At 35.2% G+C, this 25,121-nt stretch overlaps 2 protein-coding genes across 8 annotated transcripts; one reads left to right on the forward strand and one right to left on the reverse strand.

Annotated features, from left to right (window-relative positions):
* Window positions 1-281: 281 nt before the first annotated feature.
* LOC140783527 (DUF21 domain-containing protein At2g14520) lies at window positions 282-4,633 on the reverse strand. Of its 2 annotated transcripts, none has more exons than XM_073130432.1 (11): window positions 4,254-4,633; window positions 3,887-3,963; window positions 3,709-3,792; window positions 3,519-3,632; window positions 3,313-3,399; window positions 2,528-2,667; window positions 2,349-2,436; window positions 1,666-1,739; window positions 1,057-1,178; window positions 696-946; window positions 282-572 (listed from the first exon to the last, which is right to left on the reverse strand). In XM_073130432.1, the coding sequence occupies exons 1-11, from the start codon at window positions 4,429-4,431 to the stop codon at window positions 531-533; spliced, it is 1,257 nt and encodes a 418-aa protein (XP_072986533.1). In that variant the 5' UTR covers window positions 4,432-4,633; the 3' UTR covers window positions 282-530. The 2 variants fall into 2 exon arrangements, with proteins under 2 accessions (XP_072986533.1, XP_072986532.1); XM_073130431.1 differs by having other exon boundaries at window positions 696-949; window positions 4,254-4,631.
* Window positions 4,634-7,047: 2,414 nt separating this feature from the next.
* LOC140784642 (CSC1-like protein RXW8) lies at window positions 7,048-24,377 on the forward strand. Of its 6 annotated transcripts, none has more exons than XM_073132141.1 (11): window positions 7,048-7,182; window positions 7,737-8,060; window positions 9,170-9,316; window positions 13,557-13,620; window positions 13,702-13,911; window positions 14,349-14,540; window positions 19,002-19,300; window positions 21,979-22,255; window positions 22,566-22,841; window positions 23,657-23,890; window positions 24,041-24,377. In XM_073132141.1, exons 2-11 carry the CDS (start codon window positions 7,780-7,782, stop codon window positions 24,350-24,352), a joined length of 2,292 nt encoding a protein of 763 aa, XP_072988242.1. In that variant the 5' UTR covers window positions 7,048-7,182; window positions 7,737-7,779; the 3' UTR covers window positions 24,353-24,377. The 6 variants fall into 6 exon arrangements, with proteins under 6 accessions (XP_072988242.1, XP_072988247.1, XP_072988245.1 ...); XM_073132142.1 differs by having other exon boundaries at window positions 7,071-7,169; XM_073132147.1 differs by having other exon boundaries at window positions 7,082-7,169; window positions 9,214-9,316.
* The last annotated feature ends 744 nt before the right edge of the window (window positions 24,378-25,121 follow it).

Here is a 25,121-nt window from a genome sequence, read left to right on the forward strand (position 1 = left end):
AAACAATGAACCAAGAACCAAGCATTTGATGATGGTTTTTTGGGGTCATTATATATTGATCTTGTTCGCCCGAGTTTGATGATGATTTCTTATTTCTTCTTATTATGATGCTGTAGTGAGACAGTTTCAACATATCTCCTATCTTTTAATGTGTGTTTGCCTACGAACTTATCGTTAAAAAAAAAGAGAGTAAGTATTTGATGCAGTCTACACAAACAATGCAGTCAATAACAGCATTGGAAAACACTGTCTGAAATCATTAGCAATCTAACACAAGAACGCACCATAATTCTCTCTTTTGCATATGTAATCAATTACAGAAGTTGAATGAGTACTCATTTTCACCATTAAATCTCAAGTATCTCTGTGCGCAAAAGCTAAACAACTCCAGCTGGGAGACTCAGGCTTATCTAGTCTCTTTGCGGTCACATTAGTCTTATCTATATATCTCTCTATCTCAAGAAAATTCAAATAAGGAACAAGTTTGGAGAACACTACTATATATTCCTGATCCTTGTGATGACATCATTCTATTGATCCTCCTGAACATCTGTCTCATCATATATCTCTTCCTGCATGACGAGAAGAAAGCATCAGCACAGAGTAGAAGAATGATGGCATCGAGATAAAACAGACATAGAAGTAATTTTGGTTGAGCATTAATTAATAAAAAGGAGTATTTTCATCTCAATTACCTGCAGTAGTTCCTCGATAACGTCTTCCATTGTTATTATTCCAATGGCCTCTTCATCTTCATTAAGCTTGGGCAGGGATGCGTCATGTATCTGGAGGACGCTAGCTTCAGCATCTCTCGACCATTTCTTACCTCTGCTACTGCTCCTGTAAGTATTTTGGGAATCAGGGTAGCTCTTCCACCTGCGTATCGGATTGGTAGTTTTCATGCTGCCTTCATTAGTCTTCTGACCATCAATGTCTAGCCTTAGATCTACTTTTCCATGAAAACGGCATTCCAGAAACATTAGAACACAAGCATTTTGTAAGTTAAACTTGTAGCAGAAAAAATATTGAGGACCAAGGTTCTCTTGGAGAGCTTACCACCATCCACATTGTTGCGAGTTTGCTGAATAAGGTTGCTTTGTTTTATGACAACTGCCATGTGGCTGTGTCCCTTCTGAAACTCATTGAGAATGTCATAGAGAGGCATATCTCCCGGTACCCTAACAAGCACAATATTTGTTGGCTAAAAAAATTTATAGATATTCCACATCATTTAAGTATGTGTGACAGTAAAATTAAAATGATACCAAACTAAATCAATTCGAAAATCTGTATGTCAAACTAAACAAACTGTATCAGATCATGCATCTCTGCTGGTTCAGCAAGAAGGAACTATTTCTGCCTTTTCTTGTTACAGATGACTTAATACGATATTGAATTACCATAATCCATAAAATGCTTCTCTTGCATAGATGCCACTCAAAATATCCTTATCAGCATTACCCTACAATAGTGATGATTGCATGGACACCCTCTCTGATGATGCTATCTAATCCTAGGGACATATACACACAAATTTCAAGCTTAAAGGGGTCACATATTGGACTTTGAATGGGTTACAACTTACAAGTGGATATATGTATGCAAAATTCACTTTATGCAAGTACATACTAAGAAAACTTTGTTGTCTTTGAACTCCTAATATACCTTGGGATCTTGCGGATTGTGACATTCTTGACAGGAACTTCATCATCAGGGTGTATTGATAATAAGTTCTTCACCTACAATTTGATGAGGCCATTTCAGAAGATTAAAAAGTATAGTTATTCATTCAGCATAACAAATGCAGAACCAAGCTCCATAACAATAGTAACATTTACCGAGTATACAGAGTTATAGACTATCTGAAGTTCATGATTTGATGGGTACAAATCAAGAATCTTACAAATCAAGAATCACTTGGCTGACAAATACACTAGAAAATGTCTGGTCTACCCTCATCTGGAGTCTGATATATATCTTCAAGCCATATGAAACAAATTCTCTCAAATCATATCTTCTCTTAGTTTTCTGTGAAGACATTTAGAGTGCATTTTACATGTTTATTGTGCAAGTTAGTCATTGTACTTTATGAACTAAAATTAAAATAGAGTAATAATGTCTCATTGTTCCTAAAAGATAGCAATCTTATTAAAAGAAAGTATGGATTTAATGCTACAGTTGGTACCATTATTAAATGCCCGCCATGACACAAAAGTTACTAAAGACCAATACATCAAAATTTTCAACCCATTTAAACAAGTCATTTAACTTGAAAAGTCACATACTCAGTGATATTGAACAGGATAGAGGAAGAGGATAAGCTTATAGAAAAAAGTGGGGAACATTACTAGGATAAGTCCAATTATATTTGTCTTTTCCTCATAATAAACTGGCACCCTGCTATGACCCTTGTCCAAAATCTCCTGCATCAATTTCCTGCATAAGAGAATCAAAATAAGAATCATGTCAGCATGGAACTTTGGAAAAACCACATAAACTTTAGTCATAACAAAACGAGGATAAGAACCTATCAAGTTTTGCATTGATATCAATAGCAAATGTTTTAGATAGAGGGGTCATGGCATCCCTAACTTTCTTCTCACTGAGTTCAAGCGCACCAGCAATGATGGTCGTTTCATCATGGGTTAACTCTCCCCCCTTCCCTGCCTGTTTGCAAGTCAAGTCAGTAAATGGACTCACTTTCACACAGCCAATTATATGAAAGTGATAGGTGCAATAAAGAAGAGTCTAATATTTGTAAGTCAAGCATGCCCCAGGTTTTTCATTTCAATTAAGTTTCTAGCAAAGAAATAAGTAAGCAAAACATTTTATCAAACCCATTAAGGTACTCTATGTGCACAGAATAAAGAGTAGCTTACAATATCCTGATTCCTGTAACCAACTAGGCACATGAAGCTAAGAAGATAAAGGAGTTTAGCTCGCTAAGACCTAGGTTTCATGAGTCCAAATATAGAAATCTATAAATTATAATAACAACAAAAAATTTCCCTTCAACTAGATCAGACAATCCTGCCAAGTGTACTCAGGCAGTGGCTTGTGAATCAACAAACCATTGGTTCAATCCTACCGAAAAAGTAGATCCACTCCTCAAAACAAAATCGGCTTCTGTCCTGCAAGAAGCTTCACAACTTAATGACTTCTATATCAACAGCAACATCTAACTCATATATCTGAAGGATGATGCAGAATTAATCATGCATAGCAAACTAAAGAAGCATTAAGTTCCAGTAATAAGAAAACACGATGCGAATCGGCAAAAGGCATCATCAATAGGTAGTCTAGAAAACTCACTTCATTTCCATGCAAAGTTACAAGTGTTTTCAGTTCAGCTCTGCGGAAGAGAGCTTCATGACCATCTCCCAGCAAAAGGTCCAATAACTGAAAGCATGAAATAGTTCTGGTTCAGAATGTCATCAGCTATAAATTGACCATAAATAGGATTTAGCTCTTATCAAATATACACTAGTCCAAAATGTCTAATTAAGTAATAACTTAACCTTGCTGATTGGGTATGCAACTGGAAAACAGATCCAGACGAGCACACGAACGACTGGAGCTACTGCTGCTCCAATTGCTAAACCATAACGAGAACATACCGACTGAGGAATAATCTGTTTATATAGAACACTTGTAAGCATACCTAGATATTCTACTTGTTGCAACTTCCCTAAGCATTCAAAGATTCACCTCCCCAAATAGAAGAATCAAAGTCACAGAGATTAATATAGCACCCCAAGCTGTAACCAAACTATCAAGGAAAATGGGCAGAGCCTGAAGAAAGAAAGAAACATCTTTCAGCTAGAAAATTTTCCCACAGAAGGATTAGAAAATAATTCACAAAAAGTGTACTAGAAAGACAATTTACCTCCATACTAGCAGCATTGCATATAAGAAGAGTACATAGCAGCAGATGCTGTTTCTTCACAACAGGCAATATTTTCGCTGCCCAAGAAACAAGAACAACCATATACAAATTACAGCTTATACAACTAGATATTGCATCAATTAACTCCTATATGACTTAAAAAGGATTTCTTTTTCAAACACAAAAAAGAAACACATTTTTTTCGTCTAATCTACCCTTCCCTAAGTCAAATTCCATCAAATTTTTACTTCCCAGCAATCAAAATCGGCACACAAAAAAGTAAAAATGCATGACAATCATGAAATCGCAGCCTTTATCTTGCAATTGGATAGCAATTACAAGCGGCCAACTAGATTATTCGACACACCTGCGTGCTTGCGATCTTGCGGAGTGCCGGACTTGGCAAGGACTTCGAGGTCGACGAGGCTAAGCGACATGAGACCCAAAGTGAGTCCCGACATGAGACCGGCGAAGAGAACCAGTAACACTATGATCCCGATGTGTATAAAGAAGCTCGCCTCGCAGCAGCTGTACTCCACCGCCATCCACACCGCAACTTTCTCGCGAATCCCCGCTTCCTAGTTCCTTTCTTCCTCTCGCGAGCCCGAGCCCGAGCCCGTCGTACTAATAAAATTTAAGCACGAGAGAAGAGGAGGAGTTTAGCTAAATATAGGGTGTGTGTAGTTGGAAATTTTATTCTTTAGAGTAAGCATTGGGAAGCGAAATTACTAGAAACATCTTTTACATGGTGGCGTTCCCTACACCGTGGGATTACAACTCTATTGATTGATTATTCTTACGTGGCAGAATTAATAATAATCTATTGATTGATTCTTAGGCTAATAAATAATAGTTACTAAACCTTTAATTCAATATTAATTGCCATTTCTACAACATAATTACTAGTAAAAATAGATGCGAAGCCGAAGCATGAGAGATAAAAAGAGCTTCGTTCGTACGCGGTGTTCATGTGAGAAAAGGCCCGGACACCGGAGTGAGTACTTAGGAAGTTGGTTACAGCGATTATAGCATGACGTGGCTTTCTCTTTTCCCATAGCCTTTCGTTTGTAACGTCTTCTTATCTTTGCCACCTTTCAATAAACATTATTCACCCTTTCTGTGTGCCCAGCTGGTGTCGATACATAAGTTGCATAATTAAATTAAAATTCTTTTTATTATAAAAAAATATTTTAAATTTCTCTTTTGAAAAATGATGCAAAAATACATCAACTATCTATCTGATGAGATAGATGCCTGGTGTATTCCTATACAATTTATAGATAAGCAAGGGTGATGAGTAAATAGGAGCATAGAAGAAACAGGAACTTAAATGGAACAAATTCCAAAGAATATGCTTTAGACCCTGAGGATAAGGAATGTGTTGGCTGAGGATGCTGGAGAGGACTTTAGAGTGAGTCCACTGCAATTGTAATCTTGGGTAGGTTGAATTCTTTTGTTTTGAGCAAGGCTAGTTTAAGAGCCTTAGCCTTTACTTGAAGAAGGTAAATTAGTAGAAATGGTAATAGTTTCTCAGGAAGAGAGCCTTACACCTTGCTGCAAATGTTGTCTAAAGGTCATGCTATGTTGATTTCTTATTTGCTCTAGCTTTCTCAATGCTCAAGCAATCAAATTATTTATAGTACAATATGCTTGGGCTTGAGTGCACTCAAATAAGCTATAGAAAGTTTCGTAACATGCAAATTGTCCTTCTATAAATTAACTATGATGGCCCTTTACTCCAATCTAATTCATCTAACTCAATTATTTAGCTTAATTATTACATAATTTATTTATGACATAATAATTTGATTATGATCCAAATAAATTTTTTTTATCGTCCGAATAACCAGTTTAACACGAAAAAAACTCTACTTGTAAAACATAAATAAATATATTTATAATCTGAATAACTTATTTAAACTTAAATAATTTATATTACTTAATAATTCATTTAATCTATATAAATTTAATAAACAAATTTGTATTCGAATCTAAAAACTGTAACCATTTAGCAAGCTGCATTGGAGTGTTACATTATCATGGTCATACCTAATTACAAACTTTAGCCTTTGCAGCTCCGGATGTAATCTAAGATGTCTCACTACCAATCTACCAGTACTATTCCTACTAGTGATTCTGAATTCTTTTTTTTGTCCTTGGAAATAAACTTGCAGTCTTTGACCATCAATCACAAGCTCTAAATCATTTTATTAAAAAAAAAAAAGAGGCACCTTTGACCTTTTAAAAGAACTCAGAGATCTCACCGTGCTTATGGCTTTTATGATCGTGCTACCGGTCATCAAGATTCGTGCCGTAAGACAACCAATTTTTTTTTGGGGGGGTTTATTTTTCCCAAGAACCATGATGTCTTATTTTACGTAAGTATATAAGGAATTTTTTATAATATAAGTATTCTCTGATGCTTCAAATGGATGGACGAAGTCAACTGGTAAACTAAATCATATCCATATAATATAACTTGCCGACTGCCAACTTGGAATGAAACGCCAAAGGATGACAAGCATATGAGTGACTACATAGCTCCCACGTTAGCAGCTACAGCAAAAGATGGACCTAGTATGAATTAATACAGTAACAGAATCATATCACTAATGTGATAATTATATATCTATATATATATATATACTATTAGTCCATTACCATAGTATTGTAGCCAAAGCAAGACAGAAATTTACTAAAAACACCAGAAAAACAAAACCTATAATTTTTTTTTAAAATTTCAGGCAAAGTTTCATTTCATAAAAAAAGGAAGTTTTAAAGTAAAAAAAATAAGAAAAAATGAGAAAGAAAACAGGTAATGTAGGCTACTCAGGGGTGTGAAATACGAATATTTTTCACTTCATCTCATTGATAAGCCATTACTTTTGAGAAAAGTACTCACAATAGACTCGAGTGGGCTTAATATTATTTTTCCAATTTTTTGGTAATAAAATGCTCATAAAATTCCACATAAAAAGGAAGAAGTTGGGGTACGCATACGCCCAACCACTCCGCTCCGACCGCCACCGCCCACAGCTGTATCCTTCCTCCACGTTCACGCTTTCCCACGCCGCAGCAATTGCAACCACTGGTTTCCCCCACGTGTCATTGTTCCACCCCGCCTTACCCCTGCCTAGCCATGCTTTCCCTCCTCCCACCCCCACCCCCCTCCCCCTCCTTTTCTTCTCCTCTCTCGACACTTCTCATCAACTCTTCGCCCACTTCTGCGCTACGCTCGAGGCTGGCGATCCGAAAAGATCCCGATTTAATCATCCATATTCCGGCGCGCATTTAGGGTTCGTCTTGTTGGCCTCTTAGTCTCTTACCGTTCAATCTGATATAGGAAAGAAGCGTGGGTTCTGGTCTTGGAAATAGTTTCCCTTCTCCGTTGCAATATTTGATCCGGTTTTTCTTGGCAATATTCGATTCTGGAGGCCTGTTAAGAAAGTTGATTCTTTTACTTGTTTCTATCAATATCTCCTCGCTATTTGGTAACTAAATTTGAGAGCTTTTTTGGATTTTTCGCTTTTTTTACTGGATTTACTATTTAGTAGGATTGCTATTAGATGTAAGCAGTATTGCTGGATATCGATGAATCAATTGATGGCCAACCTCGATAGTTAGATGATGCAAAGTTTGTCGATTAAGACCCAGCTTTCTAGCTTTCGTTCTTTCTTTTGGTTATTGGGCGGTATGATGATATTGTTGATCTCTTGATCTTGGTGCTAGAGTAGTAAACTTCTTGGTGGGCTTGGACTCATCACACTCTTTACTAAAAAATTTTAAATATATCTTTCTACTGTATTTAGTATGTTTCCTGGCTAACTAGGGAATTATTGTGCCATTCTAGATATCTAGGTGATGCAAGGTTCACACATTAGCGGAAGACAGAGATGAAAATATCTGCTCTGCTCACCTCTGCAGGCATTAACATTGGTTTGTGCGCGTTGCTCTTGTCACTGTATTCGATTTTGAGGAAGCAGCCGGGGAATGTCAATGTCTACTTTGGGCGGCGGCTTGCTCAAGAGCATAGCAGGCTGCGGGATTCATTTATCTTGGAGAGGTTTGTACCATCTCCCAGCTGGATAATGAAGGCTTTGCAGTATAAGGAAGAAGAAATTCTGGATATTGCTGGATTAGATGCTGTCGTATTTCTTAGGATACTTGTCTTCAGGTATGTCATTCTGTTATATTATTGTCTATCCGCAGGTTGGTGCTTCTGGTGATGGACTGCATATTTTCTGATTGTGCAATCTCTACTTTAGTCAGCTCTGTTGCTCAAATTTGCAGTAATTGCCATGGAATTTGTAGTTTCCTTTCAATTATGGTTGATCTAATTTAGTCAAATCTCCTCTCACCATCTAACATGCAATACGGTTGCATGGAGAAACATTTTCATAGGAAAATACATCAAAGTCAAGGCTAGCTTTCCTTTCTAATTCTAAGGAATGCTCCCAAATAACCAATTGTGGTTGACATAGTGGCGTATTTTATATGTTGGCACTAACATTGATTATATACTTCTGGATTAAGCTTAATTGATATCATCATATCTACAGGAGATATTATTTGGAGGTTTGACATAACATACATGCAGTGGAGAGAGTGATGTGATGGAAACTTCACTAGAAACTCTAACCCAAAAATGAATTACAAATTCTAACAACTAATTGGGGTCGATCTGTACAACCCCTTATCTAGGCTAACCCGAGCCAATAGTGGGTTAGTCCAATTATATAAATTTCTGGCAAACTAAATCAAAATATAGCTAAATCAAATCTAAGTCATGCATTGATGCCTACATTAGGGAGATAAGAACTTTCAGTTTGTTTTTGAACCATGTATTGAATGTCTATGCATGATTTATCGAGGCCACACCCCCTTGTGCTTCTACACTAGATCTACTTCATGTCCTTCCTCTATAGTGGACCTGTGGGACTGACATAGTTGGGCACGATTAAGGTGGCTCTCCTACATGGCATTAAAAGGGGCTAGTGCTGCATATGCATAAATTGGAAATTCATGATAGATTATTCTGAGGTCTTCAAGGGGCAATTTAATAACCCATTTATGTAATCTGCCATTGAGAAACTTTTTTTTTGTTTGCTTTGAGCTGAAGTATATATGCGATGCTACTTGCCTAGTTGCAATCAGAGATGCTAAGTAACAATTTCTAAGATCGTATTCTTTGGTTTGTCCTCCATACATCTTTTCCATTATTTTTAGTCCATGCTCTCAAGATTTATTTAAATACTCACTTGAATATATATATTATTTCCTCAGCATTCGTATATTCTCCATAGCTGCCATTGTGTGCATATTTGCAGTACTCCCACTGAATTATTTTGGACAAGATATTCCTCATGGGCAGATTCCTTCAACATCATTAGATGTATTTACTATTGGAAATGTCGAACAAAGATCAAAATGGTGAGACCTCAAACTAATAATAAGTTGATTTTGTAATGGTTATGATCAAGGTTGTTGCTTGTTCATTGATGCTCTGGTTTACTAGCTTGTTTAAACCATCAATATATATATATATATATATGTATATCAGTATATGACATGTTTTTTATCCTTTGAAATGAGTTGGTGTCATGTAAAGACTAAAGAGCTTTCCTTCTGAAGTGTTAGTACATATACTCACACGTAATGATAATATGGATCCCATTATAGTGGGAAAGTGTTTGCTAGCTGCTACTATACCTTAGTTCACCGGCTGCTATAAATAGAAATAAATCCTAGGAAATAATTCCATGGAAAAGTGTGTTCCCTTAATACTTGTCTCCATGGTGATTCTTTTGGTTCTTAGATTTACACAAGATTGGCCAGCAAATAGAAGGCTTTCTATTTTAAAGTAATGTCTCTTAAAAAAATAGTTATGAGACAATCATTGAAATATAATTAGTTTCAAATTATTTATGAGACCAACTTTGGTGTAGACTATAAACACATATCTTCCTTTCTTGCCATATCACAATGGGGATTCCATGCTATCTCATTGCCATTTTCTTCTTCTCATTTCTTTGTTTTCCTCCTAGTCACTCTCGAACATCTCGCTGAGGGTGCTTGAGATGACATTGATGTGATGCTCCCGGTCAAAAACAATGTGGCTGTATATGACAAGGTTGACGTCTTGACAATCTCAGTAAGGATTAATAGAGGAGGAAAGAAGGCAACTGCCACACAAGTCTTGCTTGTAGCTATGGGGGCGTCATTGTTGTAGAATGAATCTTTGAAAGGGTGGAGACAGAGAGAGAAAACATGCAAATAAAGAGGGAATCAAGAGGGAGATGGGATTACGGTTTGGTGGGATTTGAGAAGACTGATAAGTGGGTTTTGGGGGAGAAGAGAAGGGGGCTTGGATTGGAGGTTGGGATGAAGGCGTTCAAGAGGAGACATGCTTCTTCCCTCGTATATTGAGCACCCCTAGCCCTTGCCATCATCATTGATCAAAATGGGGAGGACATCCTAGCAGTCCACAACAGCCTAATCATCCTCTGTGTCCTAGAGCCCTCCTTTCTTTTGAGGCAAGAAGCCTATCCTCTTCCTTCCTTGAGGGGAACCTCATTCTGTCAACAGTAAGAGGGGTTTGAGAAGGAAAATGAATAGAGGAGAGATACAAGTAGATGGCGTGGAGCATAGGGAGCAATGAGATGTCTATGCTATTTCAATTTTTATTTTTCATAAAGGAGCTATTTAGAAGATAATCCCCCAAATAGATGAGACAATTGAAGCATTCTTTTGCCAGACTCGGGGCATCTTGTTCTGATGATTATGCATTGTTTGAGGTAGATAATATCTTTTCTTGTATTGGCTTCAAGAAACTTGGCTAACTTTGTCAATGTACTTGAGAGTTTTTTTTCCACTTGATATACAAATAACACTATAGCAGGACTCTAGTAAATGATAGATTAAATTATTTGTAAATTATGAAATGTTGGGTGTTCTAAATTTCTGAGTTATTGTGCCTCTTTGGTATCTATTATTGTTCTAAATAGATTAAATTATTGTTCTAAAGTTGATAGCTACTAGTTTCAGAACTGTTTTTCTTTTCTGTTTTGGAATTATATTCTATTATAACTTTTCTGTGATGTTAGTTAGGATACGCCTAGTCTAAGCGTATGCTCATTAGATCATTGCTATGTGATTTTTTCCCTTAGGCCTTGTTTGGTTCGATGGAATGTCTGCTGTTTAGGAATAAACTCCCTTCTTCCACAAAAAAAATCATGCTAAATAAGGGATATAAAGTTTTGAAATGGGAAAGTAGAATAAACTCTCTTATTTCAGATATCTTTATTCTAGGTTTTTATTGGGGTTTGAAATTTTTTGAAGAAATTCACCCACCTATTCCAAAATGCAAATTACCATATTTGTACTCTTCAGTACTAATCCACAATTTTAGAAAATATTTACAGTGAAAAATGTTTTGATATGAGATATCCATTTATGATGCTATTTGTGATGTTATTTATATTGTGTAAATTCTGATGATTGATGAATTAAAATATTTTTTGCCCAAGAATTTTGAAAATTAAAATAACCATGAGAAGATAATATAATAGTTATAAAATAATATTATAATTTATATATAATTTTAAACCAACTTCTTATCTTTCTCACAAGAAAAGGAAGAAATAAGAAATATCTATTTAAATTAAACTAGGAAAATAACAATAAGGTTAATCTGATTATATCCCTTATCTCAACTATCACAAAATACCATCTTATCCCAAATTTTTATTCTGGCATTTATCATTCCTTTTGCAACTAAATACCAAATTGGAAAAATTCCTTTATTCTAGAATAAGACCTCATTTTATCTTAATTTTAATTTTTTTTTTCTTCTGCTACTGAACGGGCCCTTAGGCTTATGATATGTGAAGCTATTTTTCAAGAGCATGGTTAGAATCAGGTTTTTGGTCCTTTTCTCTTTGTTCCAATATCTCTAAAATTTTCTTTCCGTTGTTTCTTGATATGTTCACACAATGATTGTGTCCTTCTAGTCTCTTAGTAAGATGATCTTTTTTCGTACTCTTCTCTTGCTAGCAGTCAAAATGCTTGATTATACTACTCACACATTAGCAACCAATTTGCTGAAAAAAGTTGGTGCAATTTGAGAAGAAGTGGTTGTCTCTACTCTTTAGATTTGCTATGTGATGCTTTTTGGTGTTTTCCAATATACTTATACATACAATTGGATTATTGTATTTTAACCTATTAATCTATTATATAAGCTTATGTTGAATATGTTTATTGGCATGCTCACTTATATATACGATTGGACGATTGTACAAGTTCAACTAGTTTTGGTCGATCTCAATCCCACCTTGAAACTAGTAAACAACAGGGATTGCCATGCTAATGCTAAGTCAGCGTGTGGCATGAGGTGGTGCTGATTGCTGATGCCACCCCTAAAAGTCTTGTGCTGACTTTCTCGACTGTGAATGGACTTGTAATAGCCTGTTACGGCCGTAGGAGGCCTATTTGAGGCTTCTCTCCGGAGTTGGAGAAGGAAAGCAACAATTCTCTCTGCCTTCCATGTTGGGGAAGATGATTCGGTCGAAACAGATAATCAATTAATTACGATTCACTTCGATCGGATCATCATAAGTTAGATATGCTCCAAGTGGATCTACTCTTATAAATAGCCCCTGAAGTGAATCAGATCATGCATTTCACAATCTGTTCTACTCCATTGAGTGAAGCCGTTCTTCTCCAGCAAATTAGGGCATGTCGACATGTAATGAACCAAGAGATACAACAATGGCGATGGAATTGAATAGGCAATGCATGTAATTTCTTTCATCCTCCATCTTCCTATCCTTCTATTTTCCTTTTTCTTGCTGTTTGCCATGTCGACCATGCTGCGGCACATGCCGATCTCTGTTCGGCATGACACATGCCAACTACAAGGCGATCCTTGGCCAATAGATTGGTTTCAGTAGGATATCAGTTGCTCCTGTTTCGGCCAGATTGACTAGAACTACCTGAAATGGGTTGGATCATCTGGAAGCTAACATCCTTGTGTCATCCCTTTACCAAGGTGCCATCTACCTTCTCTCTCCCCTATATTTCACTTGATGAAGTCCTTTGATGCAGATCCATTGACACCTCTTTGATAAGTTTTCGTTCTTTCTTTTTGCCTTTTTTTTTCTCCTTTCCTCATCTCTCTCTGATGACCTCACTTCTCCTTGCTCTAGCGAGCTTCTCTCTCTCTCTCTCTCTCTGCTAGAGCACCAGAGAGAGAGAGATGTGGCAGATTGGGAGAAGAGAGATTTTTATTTGTCAGAGAGGAAAAGAAAGAGTGAGTGGAAGAGATGGAGAGAGATTGAGAATATTTATTTAATATTTATATGGAGATAACTCGTATTAATCTATTATTATTTTTAAGTTCTAGAATTTTTCAATTATTTAAAATAATTTTTAGAAATTTTATGTAATTAAAAAATAGTTTGATACCAAAATCTGATACTGGTGGCTGGTCCAACCGGTATGTATTATTTTTTCGGACGACTGATCATGATATTTTGGACCCCAGAAATGTGTTGTATCTCGAGAATGCTTTTTTTTTTATAAACAATTCTAGTCATTTTCCGTAGTGTTAAGATGTTCTCTTATGAAGATATTATTATTTAACAGACATTTTATTCAATGGTATTTGCAGGCTTTGGGTCCATTGTGTTGCACTTTATATCATATCTTTCTCTGCCTGCATTCTTCTTTACTTTGTAAGAATAAATCTTATTCTCTTAAATTCTCCATAGATTTAGTTGCTTTTATTTATTGATGATCTGTACTTCTGGATTCAGGAATATAAAAATATTGCTAGGATGAGACTAGTTCATGTTACGCGATCACCTCTCAGTCCCAGCCATTTTACTGTTCTTGTCCGTGGTATCCCAAAATCAACTGAACAACCATTCCATGATGCTGTTCAGACTTTCTTCACAAAGTATCATGCATCAAGTTATCTGTCACATCAGATGGTTTATAAAGTTGGAAAAGTTCAGAAAATTATGGTAAACAAAACTTTGTGCATAATGTTTACTTTATGTGAATATAATTCAGCTGACTTTCCATGTTGTTTTGGGAATTGAGGATTTTCTTTTAAGGGATTTTCTGCAACTTGATGCTATTTGGTGATATTTATGAATAGCTTAGTGTTACAAATGCTTGGTTAGATCTTTGAGCAGTTGATTTTTAGATGGATTAGATATGAGGATATCTATGTCCCTCATCTTCGTTGTATTTTCTTATATGCTTTTCAACCCATTAAGGCATCTGATGGGTTTGAAGCTTCATTACAGGTGCATTTGACTAGGATATAAATGTTGATGGGAGCTACTGATGAAATATCTTTGCTAATTCTTATAATACATGGATATGTTTGCAACTGCATCTTAAATTACTATTTATTTCTCCTCTTTCTAATGATACATAGTCCTTTTATTTACAGAGTGGTGCAAAGAAAGCTTATAACAAGTGTGCACATTTGAAGGATAATGTTGTTGATCAGAGGTGCAGACCAAGTGTGTACAGATGTTGTCTTTGTGGAGGACCATCTAATTCTTTCCAGTTATATCATGATGAACTTGAAGTTAGTGGAAAAGAAACTGATGACCATTCAGATCCAAATGCAAGAGATGAGGTTATCTTACAATCCTCAGTGCATACTTTGGTTTTCCTTTTAATGCATACATCATTGTGTAAGTTTATAAGTTCATATAATGTAAACATAGCTAAAATGGGTTGATTTAAGCCCATTGGATTTGGTTGGGCTGCGGTTGGGCCGTATAAGATTTCAATTAAACTGGCTGGGCTAAGACCCAACAAATACATTAGTAATGGGCTGGGCTGCGGATTAGCCCACAGCTCATCATTTGCTAATTCGGTTTGGGTTGGGTCTTGGATTCGAAATCCAACTCGAACCCACAACTTAAAAAAAAAATGAAAGGGTGGGGTTAGCTTGGTCTAACTCGAGAGGGTCAACGCGAGGAAGAGAGAGAGAGAGAAAAAGAGAAAGAGAGTCCATCGACGACCGCTGTCGTCGACGGTCACCGGCCACACCCTAAGCTTCCCGCCACGATCACGGCCACGACAACCATACGAGGTGGAGGAAAGGCTGCCAATGACGACTAACGCTCCTAATTCATGGTCGGTGGCGATATGAGCCACGAGGGCTCCAAGGAAGCACGCCTACAACACAAGGCTACGGCACGACACTTTGGCACACGTGCGTTAGCGACCTGAAGCTGCTGACCGACTCGATTTACCAACAACGCCGCTTTGCCCAAAAAATAGGTATTTTTATTCTAACTTATTAAACTTAAATTAATTATGAAGGGCTGACCAGTGAGTCGTTGAGTGGTCTCTAATCACTCCGGCAGTGCTTTGGCAATCCGATTCGACGATGGGTGCTCCGACGAGAAGGAGAGAGAGAGAGCCCATAAACTAGGTTAGAGTTTTAATTTATAGGATAGGTTTTTTAAACCAATATCTGAGATTAGATTCGGATTTGGGATTTCGGCCACTCCTCCATCGCGTAACTATGAAGAAGTGAGGCAGGGTGTTGCACGTACAATCACTGTGCGACCTTTTTTTTCTTCTGGTTCTCACAAGAACGATTGCAGTACATCTATATGACTATATGAGAGGCTATATAACTTCTGTATTAAAGAGGAAGAATATTTTGGTTGAGAGGTTGTTCCCTATGTAGAGAATGGCCATAGAAGTTAATGTCAAAACTAGTATTGCTATGTGAGAATAGATGTCAGAAATGGTTGATAATTTCCACTATGTAATTATGCTTGGGTTTGGTTTAGTAGATTCTTGCAATTTCACAATCCTACCATACTAAATCATAGCGTGAGGGGCAGCTGTACATATCAACAATAGTCAAAGACTTTATTTGGGTGCATTTGTGAATTATTTTCATGTTGGATCTTTGTTCCCTGCCCGTATCAACGGAACCTAACAAATGTAAGAGAATGAAAAGTGTTTAAAATGGGGGTGACATGGAACTTATTTTTTGCTATTGATATCATTATAGTTGCCAAGTTTATAATGAGGATAAACTCTTGAATTCGATTTAGGGAGGAAAGGATTTGGATTGCAAAAGTGGGTAATGAACAACACATGGAATGCAACTTTGTCGATACCAAGTGTGTCGATTAATCTGGCGGATCTATTACTTTATAGAAGGGTGGAGGATGATACTATCGCCAAAAAATAGTACTGTGTTTGAGAATTGCCTTTTGGTAATATGGCCATGCCCGTGGGATACCGATACTTGGTATAGGGTTTGTCGCTTGTATAATCCCGTGCTTGCCCATGCCGTGCTATCCCATGCTGTCGGTGTCGACAGACATGAGTAGGGTATCGGGCACACAATGGGTGTTGGTCAAAATCCTTTATGGGCAAGTAAATGGATCTCTATTGCAGCCACTTTCCCAAATAGAGAAGGTAGAAATTATAAAAGAAGATTGAGAGGAGATCAAGGAGATATTTAAGATTTCTTCTTAAACTCCATCAAAAGGTAAATATTTCTTTCATTCTTTTAAGTATTTCCTTTGTTTTACACTTATAAAACTAATTTGGAATGTACAAATGATAAATCTAGCTTAATTTTACTAGATCTATTATTTGTAAGAGTCTTTCTACATAGATCAAGTATTTGAGTATAGATGTATAAAAAGTACTCTTTAAAAATAAGAATCAAAAGAGAAACTTGATGTCTTCCAAATGTTTCTAGAAATTTCAAAACATCCTTAATTAACATGTCAAATTCATTCAAGTTAGATCAAAATTGATGTATGAATATATTAGACTAGCTCCATATGAATTGGTTTGAACCTAAACTTTTTATAATTTTTAGCTCAGTTATATAATATTTTGAATTATATTTCTACTTAAATTTTGCTATGAAAGTAGGTATGCAATGCTTGAAAGGTAGATGTGCAATATTTGAGAAGTAAGTATGCAATACTTATAAAAATATATTATTATAATTTAAATATATTTTAATTTTATAAAATGTTGGTTCATTAATATTTATCCTTTTTTACATTTAATTCTACATATTTAGTGCTTATGACAAAAAGATATTTTAAGTATTATTATTTTTTATAGGCGACAATAAAATTTTATTGACAAAAAAAATATATATTTTATTTATGTTAAAAATGAGATTATTTTATCTGCTTGTTACTTTGGTGGATTTCGCGAGTTTGCTATTTTGTTCTCCTATTATTGTCCTACATCAGAACTTGTAGTTAAATCAAGAGTAAGTTAGTAATTATGTCAGTATGTAGTATAAGATGTAATTTTAATAAATAATGTTCGTATTCTAGAATAGGGCTATTTTATATATAATTGTTATTCTTGATTAAGATTTCCTTTTCCAGAACAAAGTGAAAGTTATTTCTAAACCGATTGGAGATTAAATTTCAAAACATCCTTAATTAGCATGTCAAATTTATTCAATTTGATTAAAATTGGTGTATGAATATATTAGAGTAATTCCATATGAGTTGGTTTGAACCTAATTTTTTTATAATATTTAGCTCAATCATATTATATGTTGAATCATATTTCTACTTAACTCTTGCTATATTTTTAACAGAATAAGTCATTTACATTATGTAGATATAAAAAACTCTAGTGTAGGGTTTAATAATTAATACATGTATTTAAATCAAAATCATGTATAGAAGACTTAAAATTTTATTAGAGGCGTGTCAATGGGTGTGCTAGTGTGCTACTAGCATGCCTGTGCCGATCAACATGTGCCACAGTGACAGTGTACTGGAACTGTACGTGCCATTGGCATGACAGTTCTTAGGATGAAATTTGCGATTGTGAAATATTCTGCGATATACATATTCAATTGTTTAATAAAGGCAAATTATAAATGACACTTTCTTTTACTTGAATATATCCGAACTTCTGTCACTTGTTCAGGATGTTCTATTTATCCATACAGTAAGGAGTACCCATTGTTGCGATTGTAACATGTTTGTTGGTTATTAGCTTATTACTTTATTAAATTTGCATAGTGAATAATGAGAAACACTAACTTGCTAATTATTCCAAAAAATTTCACAAAATTTCTGATTAGATGATCTTTTGAATATTCCCTAGGTCTAAGTTGGGGAATTATCCTATGTCCTTCCATTGCCTCAGTCTCTGATAGATTATTTGTCTAATTGTTCTCACTAGTCATCATAGTCGATGACAGTTCATTTCTCATCAGTTGCACTATCCTTTTGACAATGCATCAACATAAATAGGTTGACATCTCTAAGTATCAGCATGTCTTAAACCGAAGGGATTTATAGCATATGATAGAGGTAATTGGAAAGAAAATATTTAATCACTTCTTATTCTTTGATCCTATATCTTCTCTTTTCGCCACCAAATCTAGCTGACCTGTAGGCATCTAAGTGGCATTGCAACATCCTTGATTTTGTGGAGAGATGTTCAACAGACTTTGGTGTTTCTTATGAGAATTGAATGGATACCTGATGTAAATGTTAAAAAAAAACTCAAGTCTCAGTACAAAATAATGAAATATAAGTTCTGATAAGGCAAAGATGCTTATTAAGGATTTATTTATATCTAGATGTGGGAAGTTGTTACTATTTGCTTATACCTTTTGGCAGGTACCTGTTTGTTCAGAAATTTTCTTGCCTTGCTTTCCTTTTTTGAGGAGGCTAGATGGCTGGAAGAGAGTGTTCTATCTTTTCACTTGTTCTTTATGCCCTTGCATCCTATTATTATACCCTGTTATTCTTCTTTTATCTCTGCAATAGACTAGTGTCAGGGAGAAATTATTTGCCTTGATCATGAGTTTTTTCTCTTCTTTGTAGTAAATGTTAAATCAGCACAAGAAACTTTACTACCGTAGAGTAGAAAATAGCTTACCAAACTATGGTTGGACAATTTTTTTTTGTCTTTTTATACACAGAATCTTTTATGTTTTGTGCCATAGGAAAATTCTCCTTTTTATCTAAATATGATATCTAATCTAGCTTCATTTCTGTCGGTATTCAAGAATCTTAAACTACAAGCACTTTGAAATTTCGCTTAATTGTGCTAATATTTGACACAGGAATGTGCTTCTGCGTTTGTTTTTTTCAAAACACGGTATGCAGCACTTGTTTCTTCAGAAGTACTTCAGACATCAAATCCTATGTTATGGGTGACTGATATGGCTCCAGAACCAGATGATGTCTATTGGTCGAATCTTTGGCTACCTTACAGGCAGCTTTGGATTCGTCGAATCGCTACTCTTTTGGCTAGCATTGTTTTGATGTTTCTGTTTCTGATACCTGTCACATTTGTACAAGGTTTATCTCAACTAGATACATTACAGCAGAGGCTTCCTTTTCTGAAAGGTATACTGAAGAAGTAAGTAACTAAGTATCATTACAAATAGAAGTTTTCTGAGTATTGATATGCCATTTTAACTTGTTTTATGTAGATATATCTAGCGTTATGTGAAAGGGAATCGACTTTTCAAGTTATTTGCATTTTATTAGAAATTTTTATTAATTTGCATACTCTTGCTAAGTAATTATCAGCCAATAAAAGGAATCTTTTGCTAACAACATATCCACAATTTCCACAAAACTATCCCAACATATCAAGTGAGCGAACAATGGCCTCGATACACTTATTTAAATTTTAAACCTTTTGCACTTAATAGAATTGATTTAAGGATAATTCATTAGAATTCTTGAACTATCATCCTTTTTCCACATAACTTCCTAAACATTTTTTTGTGACATATAGATATCCTGAACTATTGAAAATATCTCAAACACCATTTTTGTTAGGTTCATATTATATTTTCCATCCATAAATTGTCACGTGCAAATCATGTGAATAACTATATGACATATTTATCGCTATGTTTTGGATAAAAAAAAATGAGAGAGAAATTTCACCTCAATTATAAGTAGAGAGGCATTTTGATATTTTCATATTTTTCGTCTACTATATTAGGGTTAATGCATTTTCTATTGTTTAGGGGAGATTTAATATCACACAAAAAGTTCAAGGGGGTTACATAAAAAAAGGTAATAGGTCAAGGTTACATAAGAAAAGGTAATAATTCAAGGGGTCTAAGTGTAATTATTCTTTCATTTATTATTGTGGTTTGGTATATCAAAGGTTCTCTAAATCCTCTTCTAAGCTTATTGATGCAAATTTGCCTCCCAGTTCAAAATGAATTTTTGGTATTTAGAAATATTAGTTTTAGCAACAAAGTGCTAAATATAAGACTACTGAAATAGAATTCGCATGGTAGGCAATTATTCACTGTTACAATTTGAGATAATCAGCATTAATTTAAACATCTTGAATGGATCTATGTATGGATTCATCTTCTGTTCTCTTCTCATCAAGCTCTTTCTATATAAGATTTTGCATAATTTACTTGGAGTGATTAATAATAGCTTACATGTTGTATATGAAAATCAATAAAAAGACAGTTATGGTCATGGTTCTTAAAATCGGCCAATCTGATCCTGACTAGTTTTTATCTAGGATTGGCTAGTTTCGGATGGATCGGCCAATCCATCTCTACCATATTAGTTGGATCTACAGAAATTTAGCTGAAACTGATTTTTTTAAAGATTCAGGTTGAATCTAAAATGGATTTGACCTAGGAGATATTAGTAATTGATGTCCTCAGCTGCATTTTTTTTTAAGTTTTAAGTTTTTAGGCTTTATCTCTCTCTCACACACATACTCTCCTACCCTACATACTTCACCGAGTTTATCCGGTGGCCAATCTCATAAGCCCCTCTGACTACTCGGTATTTTAGTGTACTTGAGAGAGTGTTATTTTTCTATTTTTTTTTTCTTATTTCTCCTCTCTCATTCTCACACATTTTTAACTCCCATTTGCATACTACTATAGAGCAACAGTGAGAAGAGAGTGCAATAGTAATTTACGAGTATAGAAATTTATCAAATTTAACTCAGAATTTATCGTAGTTTTGAGTTTTTTTTCTTTTATTTTTAGGCTTCATATACGACTAGTTTTTATTTTCTTTATTTTCTGTTATTATTTTCTAAATTTTTACGAATTTTCCTGCATTTTTAAATAATTTTTAGAATTTTATGTATTAAAAAGATTGTCTGATCCAATACAGATGCTTGATACAACCAATATGTATTATTCTTTCTAGCGGCCGATCCCTTTCCAAGTTTCAAAAATCTTGGTTATGGTCCTTATAGAATTTGACTTGTAGACTTACTGTTGGCCAAGGTTTATATCAGAAAGAAACCAGAAATAACTAGAATTTGAAATAATTATCTCAGCTCAAGTAATTTTTTCTTCATACTTGATTTTCTTTATGGATGCCAAAGTTGTGAAGTCACTTGATTCATTTCTTTGCAATCTGTGTACTTCTTGAAGTTCATCGACCTCCTTCGATATATGCCTACAACATCCAGCCAGTTCTTCCAAAAGTTTTCCTGATGCTACCTGAAATCTTTCTAATGCATTTCTCTTGAGGAACATTGCAACTGATGGATAACTAATTGAACAGATTATGAGTTACTGGAGACTGTCAACTATTGCAATTTAAAAAAATAAAGGGTGGAAAGTGCAATTAGTGTAAACTTGATACACTCTATAGAGTAATGTGCACTTGGAGGTCCAAATTGGATGTGGCACATTAGGAAGAGGCAGACCAAAACTCGGACAGAGGCAATGAGAAAATGTGTTAACCTTCCTAGTTTTGGAGGATTTTATGTGGAGTTGAATGATGGAGATAGATTCATGCACTTGTAAGCTGGTTTTTATCCCCACTTAAAGTTTTTGACTTAGACAATCCATTTTCTGTGTAATGGCCATATTCCACTTAACTGTATGACAATTGATGACGATCCTAACCAAGCCCATCTTCGTTTCTTTTCATTCTTTGGTTAAAACTTGAGTTTGTATGTAAAAGCTTTTTATGTTTGTCAACGTAATTTTGCCAGCAAGTATTGTAAGGTTCATACATAAGTAGCATAACTAATCTGACATTTGTATTATGAATCAACCTGTTTAGTCATGACAATTTCTCATGCAGGCCCTTCATAAGCCAGCTTGTAACAGGATACCTTCCTAGTGTAGTCTTGCAGTTATTTCTCTATGCTATTCCTCCAACAATGATGCTATTCTCTGCTGTGGAAGGACCTATATCTCACAGTGGAAGGAAAAAGAGTGCTTGCTACAAAGTATTGTACTTCACCATCTGGAATGTCTTCTTTGTCAATGTTCTATCTGGATCTGTCATCAGCCAGATTAATGTGTTATCTAGTCCGAAAGATATTCCCTCCCAGCTTGCTAAAGCTGTACCAAGGCAGGTAATATCTTAGCTTCATCATTTTTATCATTGGGAAGTCCATAGTGCCATTTGAGAATTTATTAAAAGTTTCTGTTCTTACTACATACAAGTTGGAAATAAATTTCTGTTTGTCGTCAAGCCTCATTGGTTTGAAGAAGCTTTTTTTTGTTGAAAAACTAGTTTGGATGCCAGTCTTTTGCAGTTGGTATTTTTAAAATATTTTTAATTTCTTTTTATACTTCAAATTTTGGACTAACTTAAGTGTACTGTTCTTTTCCCACTTTTGACGTTATTTGTATTGATTAGTTTTTATTTTGTTGTGGTTGCAGGCTACTTTTTTCATTACTTATGTTTTGACCTCAGGCTGGGCAAGTTTGTCCTCTGAAGTAATGCAACTGTTTTCCCTTATATGGAACTTCATAAGAAAGTATATATTTAGAAAGACAGAAGATCCAACTTCTGTTCCGTCCTTCCCATATCACACTGAAATACCAAAACTTTTATTTTTTGGACTGCTTGGCTTCACCTGTTCCATATTGGCACCTTTAATATTGCCCTTCTTGCTGGTGTACTATTTTCTTGGTTACATTGTGTATCGCAATCAGGTGAGAACTTGCTCATACCTTACAAGAAATATTTGATCATAGTCAGCTATGTTTTGCAAGGAATATATTTTATACACATTGTATACCGAAGACAGGAGACCATTTTTATAAAACTTGAATGCTGGTGCATGAAACCATAGTCATCTTTGATATGCTCTCTCATCAAGCATGTATAAGTTGGGAACTTATGTAGTGAAGGCACAAATTTTGTGTAGGAATTTTGAACATAATATGGTTGATTGCTCGAATATTTCCTAGCTGGACAAAATCCTATCTGATCATAATATTGATGAACCAGAAAAAATTAAGTTTCCGGTGTTTAATTTACGTAAAAAATGAAATAAGCAAAAGGTGTTGCATCTGATGTGCTGTACATAAATATCTTTTTTAACGAAATGGAGAAAGGAGTTTGCGGAATTCTTTTAATCATAAAAGTACAGTTGCTCTGTAGATGTGTTGAGAATTCATGGACCTGTACTTTTATGATTAATTTTGTTTTTCCCATCTCTCAAACAATAGTTCTTATGCCTAACCTGTGATCTAATGCTGTTGAATTGCTTCTGTGCTGGCATAATCAACACCATGGAATCCCCTAATTCAAAAGGAGTACTCTGCATTTATAGGTTCCGTACTAAATGTGCGTAGTGCAGTAGCTTTTAAGTAATATGGAATGTTATGAAGATTTGATGAAATAAAGTTTACATGCTAAAGAAATTAGTTATTGAAGAGCTAATTTTGATGATTGATTGCAGCTTATGGCAATATCAAGCTATCTTCATGTACTAATGAACAGATACTGTACTCTTAATCGGCAGATTCTTAATGTTTACTGCTCAAGATACGAAACTGGGGGTTCAATGTGGCCCATTGTGCACAATACGACGGTCTTCTCTCTTGTCCTGACACAGATCATTGCCCTTGGAGTATTTGGGCTAAAGGAATCACCGGTTGCTGCAGGCTTCATGATTCCTCTTGTGATCCTTACGCTACTATTCAATGAGTACTGCAGGAAACGTTTTCATCCCTTGTTCAAGAGCTTTTCTGCACAGGTTGGTACAAGTTTTCATCTAAGAGTTATGAATAACTTGCTCAGTTTCATAACCTGAAATTTTGGAAGGTGCTTCATTAAATAACTTACTCCTAGGGATCAGAGTTTTGTTTTAGTGATCAATATAAATATATCTTTTACATTTTGGCAGGATTTAATTGACATGGATAGGGAAGATGAACAGTCTGGAAGAATGGATCAGATTCATGAACAGCTTATTTTGGCTTACTGCCAATTCCCACCAGATGCTCAAGATAAATCCCCACGGGGGGATGAATGCGAGGGTGAAGTTGAAGGTCATAATAGTTCAATCGAAATCGATAACAATGCTCGCTCGCAGGTTTCAAAAGATGATTCCTCTCAACACCCAACACTCGGTACACTTCCAGTGGTTAGGCTACAAAAAGCTGTGAAATTTCTGAGTATGATTTTCACGTTACAGAAAAGGAGCTTATCAATATAAAATTCTTTTTCATTCTTCTACAGTATACGGAATTTTCATTTCATTTTTACATGGAAGCCAGTTGAACTATTGTCCATTAAAACTTTCAAAGCGCTCTCTCTCCGTTAGTTATTTGCTAGGTTTTTTTTTTTGTTAAAAAAAAATCTTATTGGATCAACTTTAGGTTCCCCTAGATATTATTTTACAATTATTTTAGAGAAAAGAAAAGGAGAATTTAGGGGTGAGATGGTCATTTGAATTATTATTTTTTGGGTCCACATTGTCGAAGAGCTAGAGATATTAGATAGACTAAAAAGGAGGCAAAATATGATCAGCGAATAAGTATAGGTGAAATATTCACGATTACACGATAAAATGAAACCCCATCAATCTTGGCATCATCACCATACGCAGCTTTCATGCAGCCATTTGTAGGTCTTCCATGTGTAACTCGTGCTGATTGAAAAAAAAAATGATCAAATCTCTTCTAACGTGACTAATATCATATTAATTAATTTTCACTAAATCCTCGTTGCTTTCACGCCATTATGTGTCGATATCTTACCCTTTGCTTTCTCCCAGTGTGATGTAAGAATTGAACTATAATATTAACACCTTATTCTACTTGTCTAACGCGATTATTTCATTTGCACGTAACAACGTGGAGCAACCATAACAATTAATATAATTGATCCGTATACAAAGGCAAGAAGGAGGAGAAGGTACTTAGCTTAACTACATCTCTTTCAAAAGAAAAGGAAGCTAACTACATCTCTTTTTACCTCCTTTT

The sequence above is a fragment of the Typha latifolia genome, chromosome 3 (genome assembly GCF_019914945.1).
Source record: "Typha latifolia isolate L0001 chromosome 3, TyphaL0001v2, whole genome shotgun sequence".
NCBI classification, from domain to species: domain Eukaryota; kingdom Viridiplantae; phylum Streptophyta; class Magnoliopsida; order Poales; family Typhaceae; genus Typha; species Typha latifolia.

What these genes read in the sequence shown, in the direction of transcription:
- LOC140784642 (XM_073132141.1), top strand. Translation starts at nt 7,780, where the DNA reads ATGAAAATATCTGCTCTGCTCACCTCTGCAGGCATTAACATTGGTTTG. An exon ending in CTGAAAGGTATACTGAAGAA is followed by an intron (nt 19,301 to 21,978) that starts GTAAGTAACTAA and finishes TTTCTCATGCAG; the next exon opens with GCCCTTCATAAGCCAGCTTG. An exon ending in TCAAGAGCTTTTCTGCACAG is followed by an intron (nt 23,891 to 24,040) that starts GTTGGTACAAGT and finishes ACATTTTGGCAG; the next exon opens with GATTTAATTGACATGGATAG.
- LOC140783527 (XM_073130431.1), bottom strand. Translation starts at nt 4,431, where the DNA reads ATGGCGGTGGAGTACAGCTGCTGCGAGGCGAGCTTCTTTATACACATC. An exon ending in GCAAGATCGCAAGCACGCAG is followed by an intron (nt 3,964 to 4,253) that starts GTGTGTCGAATA and finishes TTTCTTGGGCAG; the next exon opens with CGAAAATATTGCCTGTTGTG. An exon ending in ATATAATTGGACTTATCCTA is followed by an intron (nt 1,740 to 2,348) that starts GTAATGTTCCCC and finishes ATCAAATTGTAG; the next exon opens with GTGAAGAACTTATTATCAAT.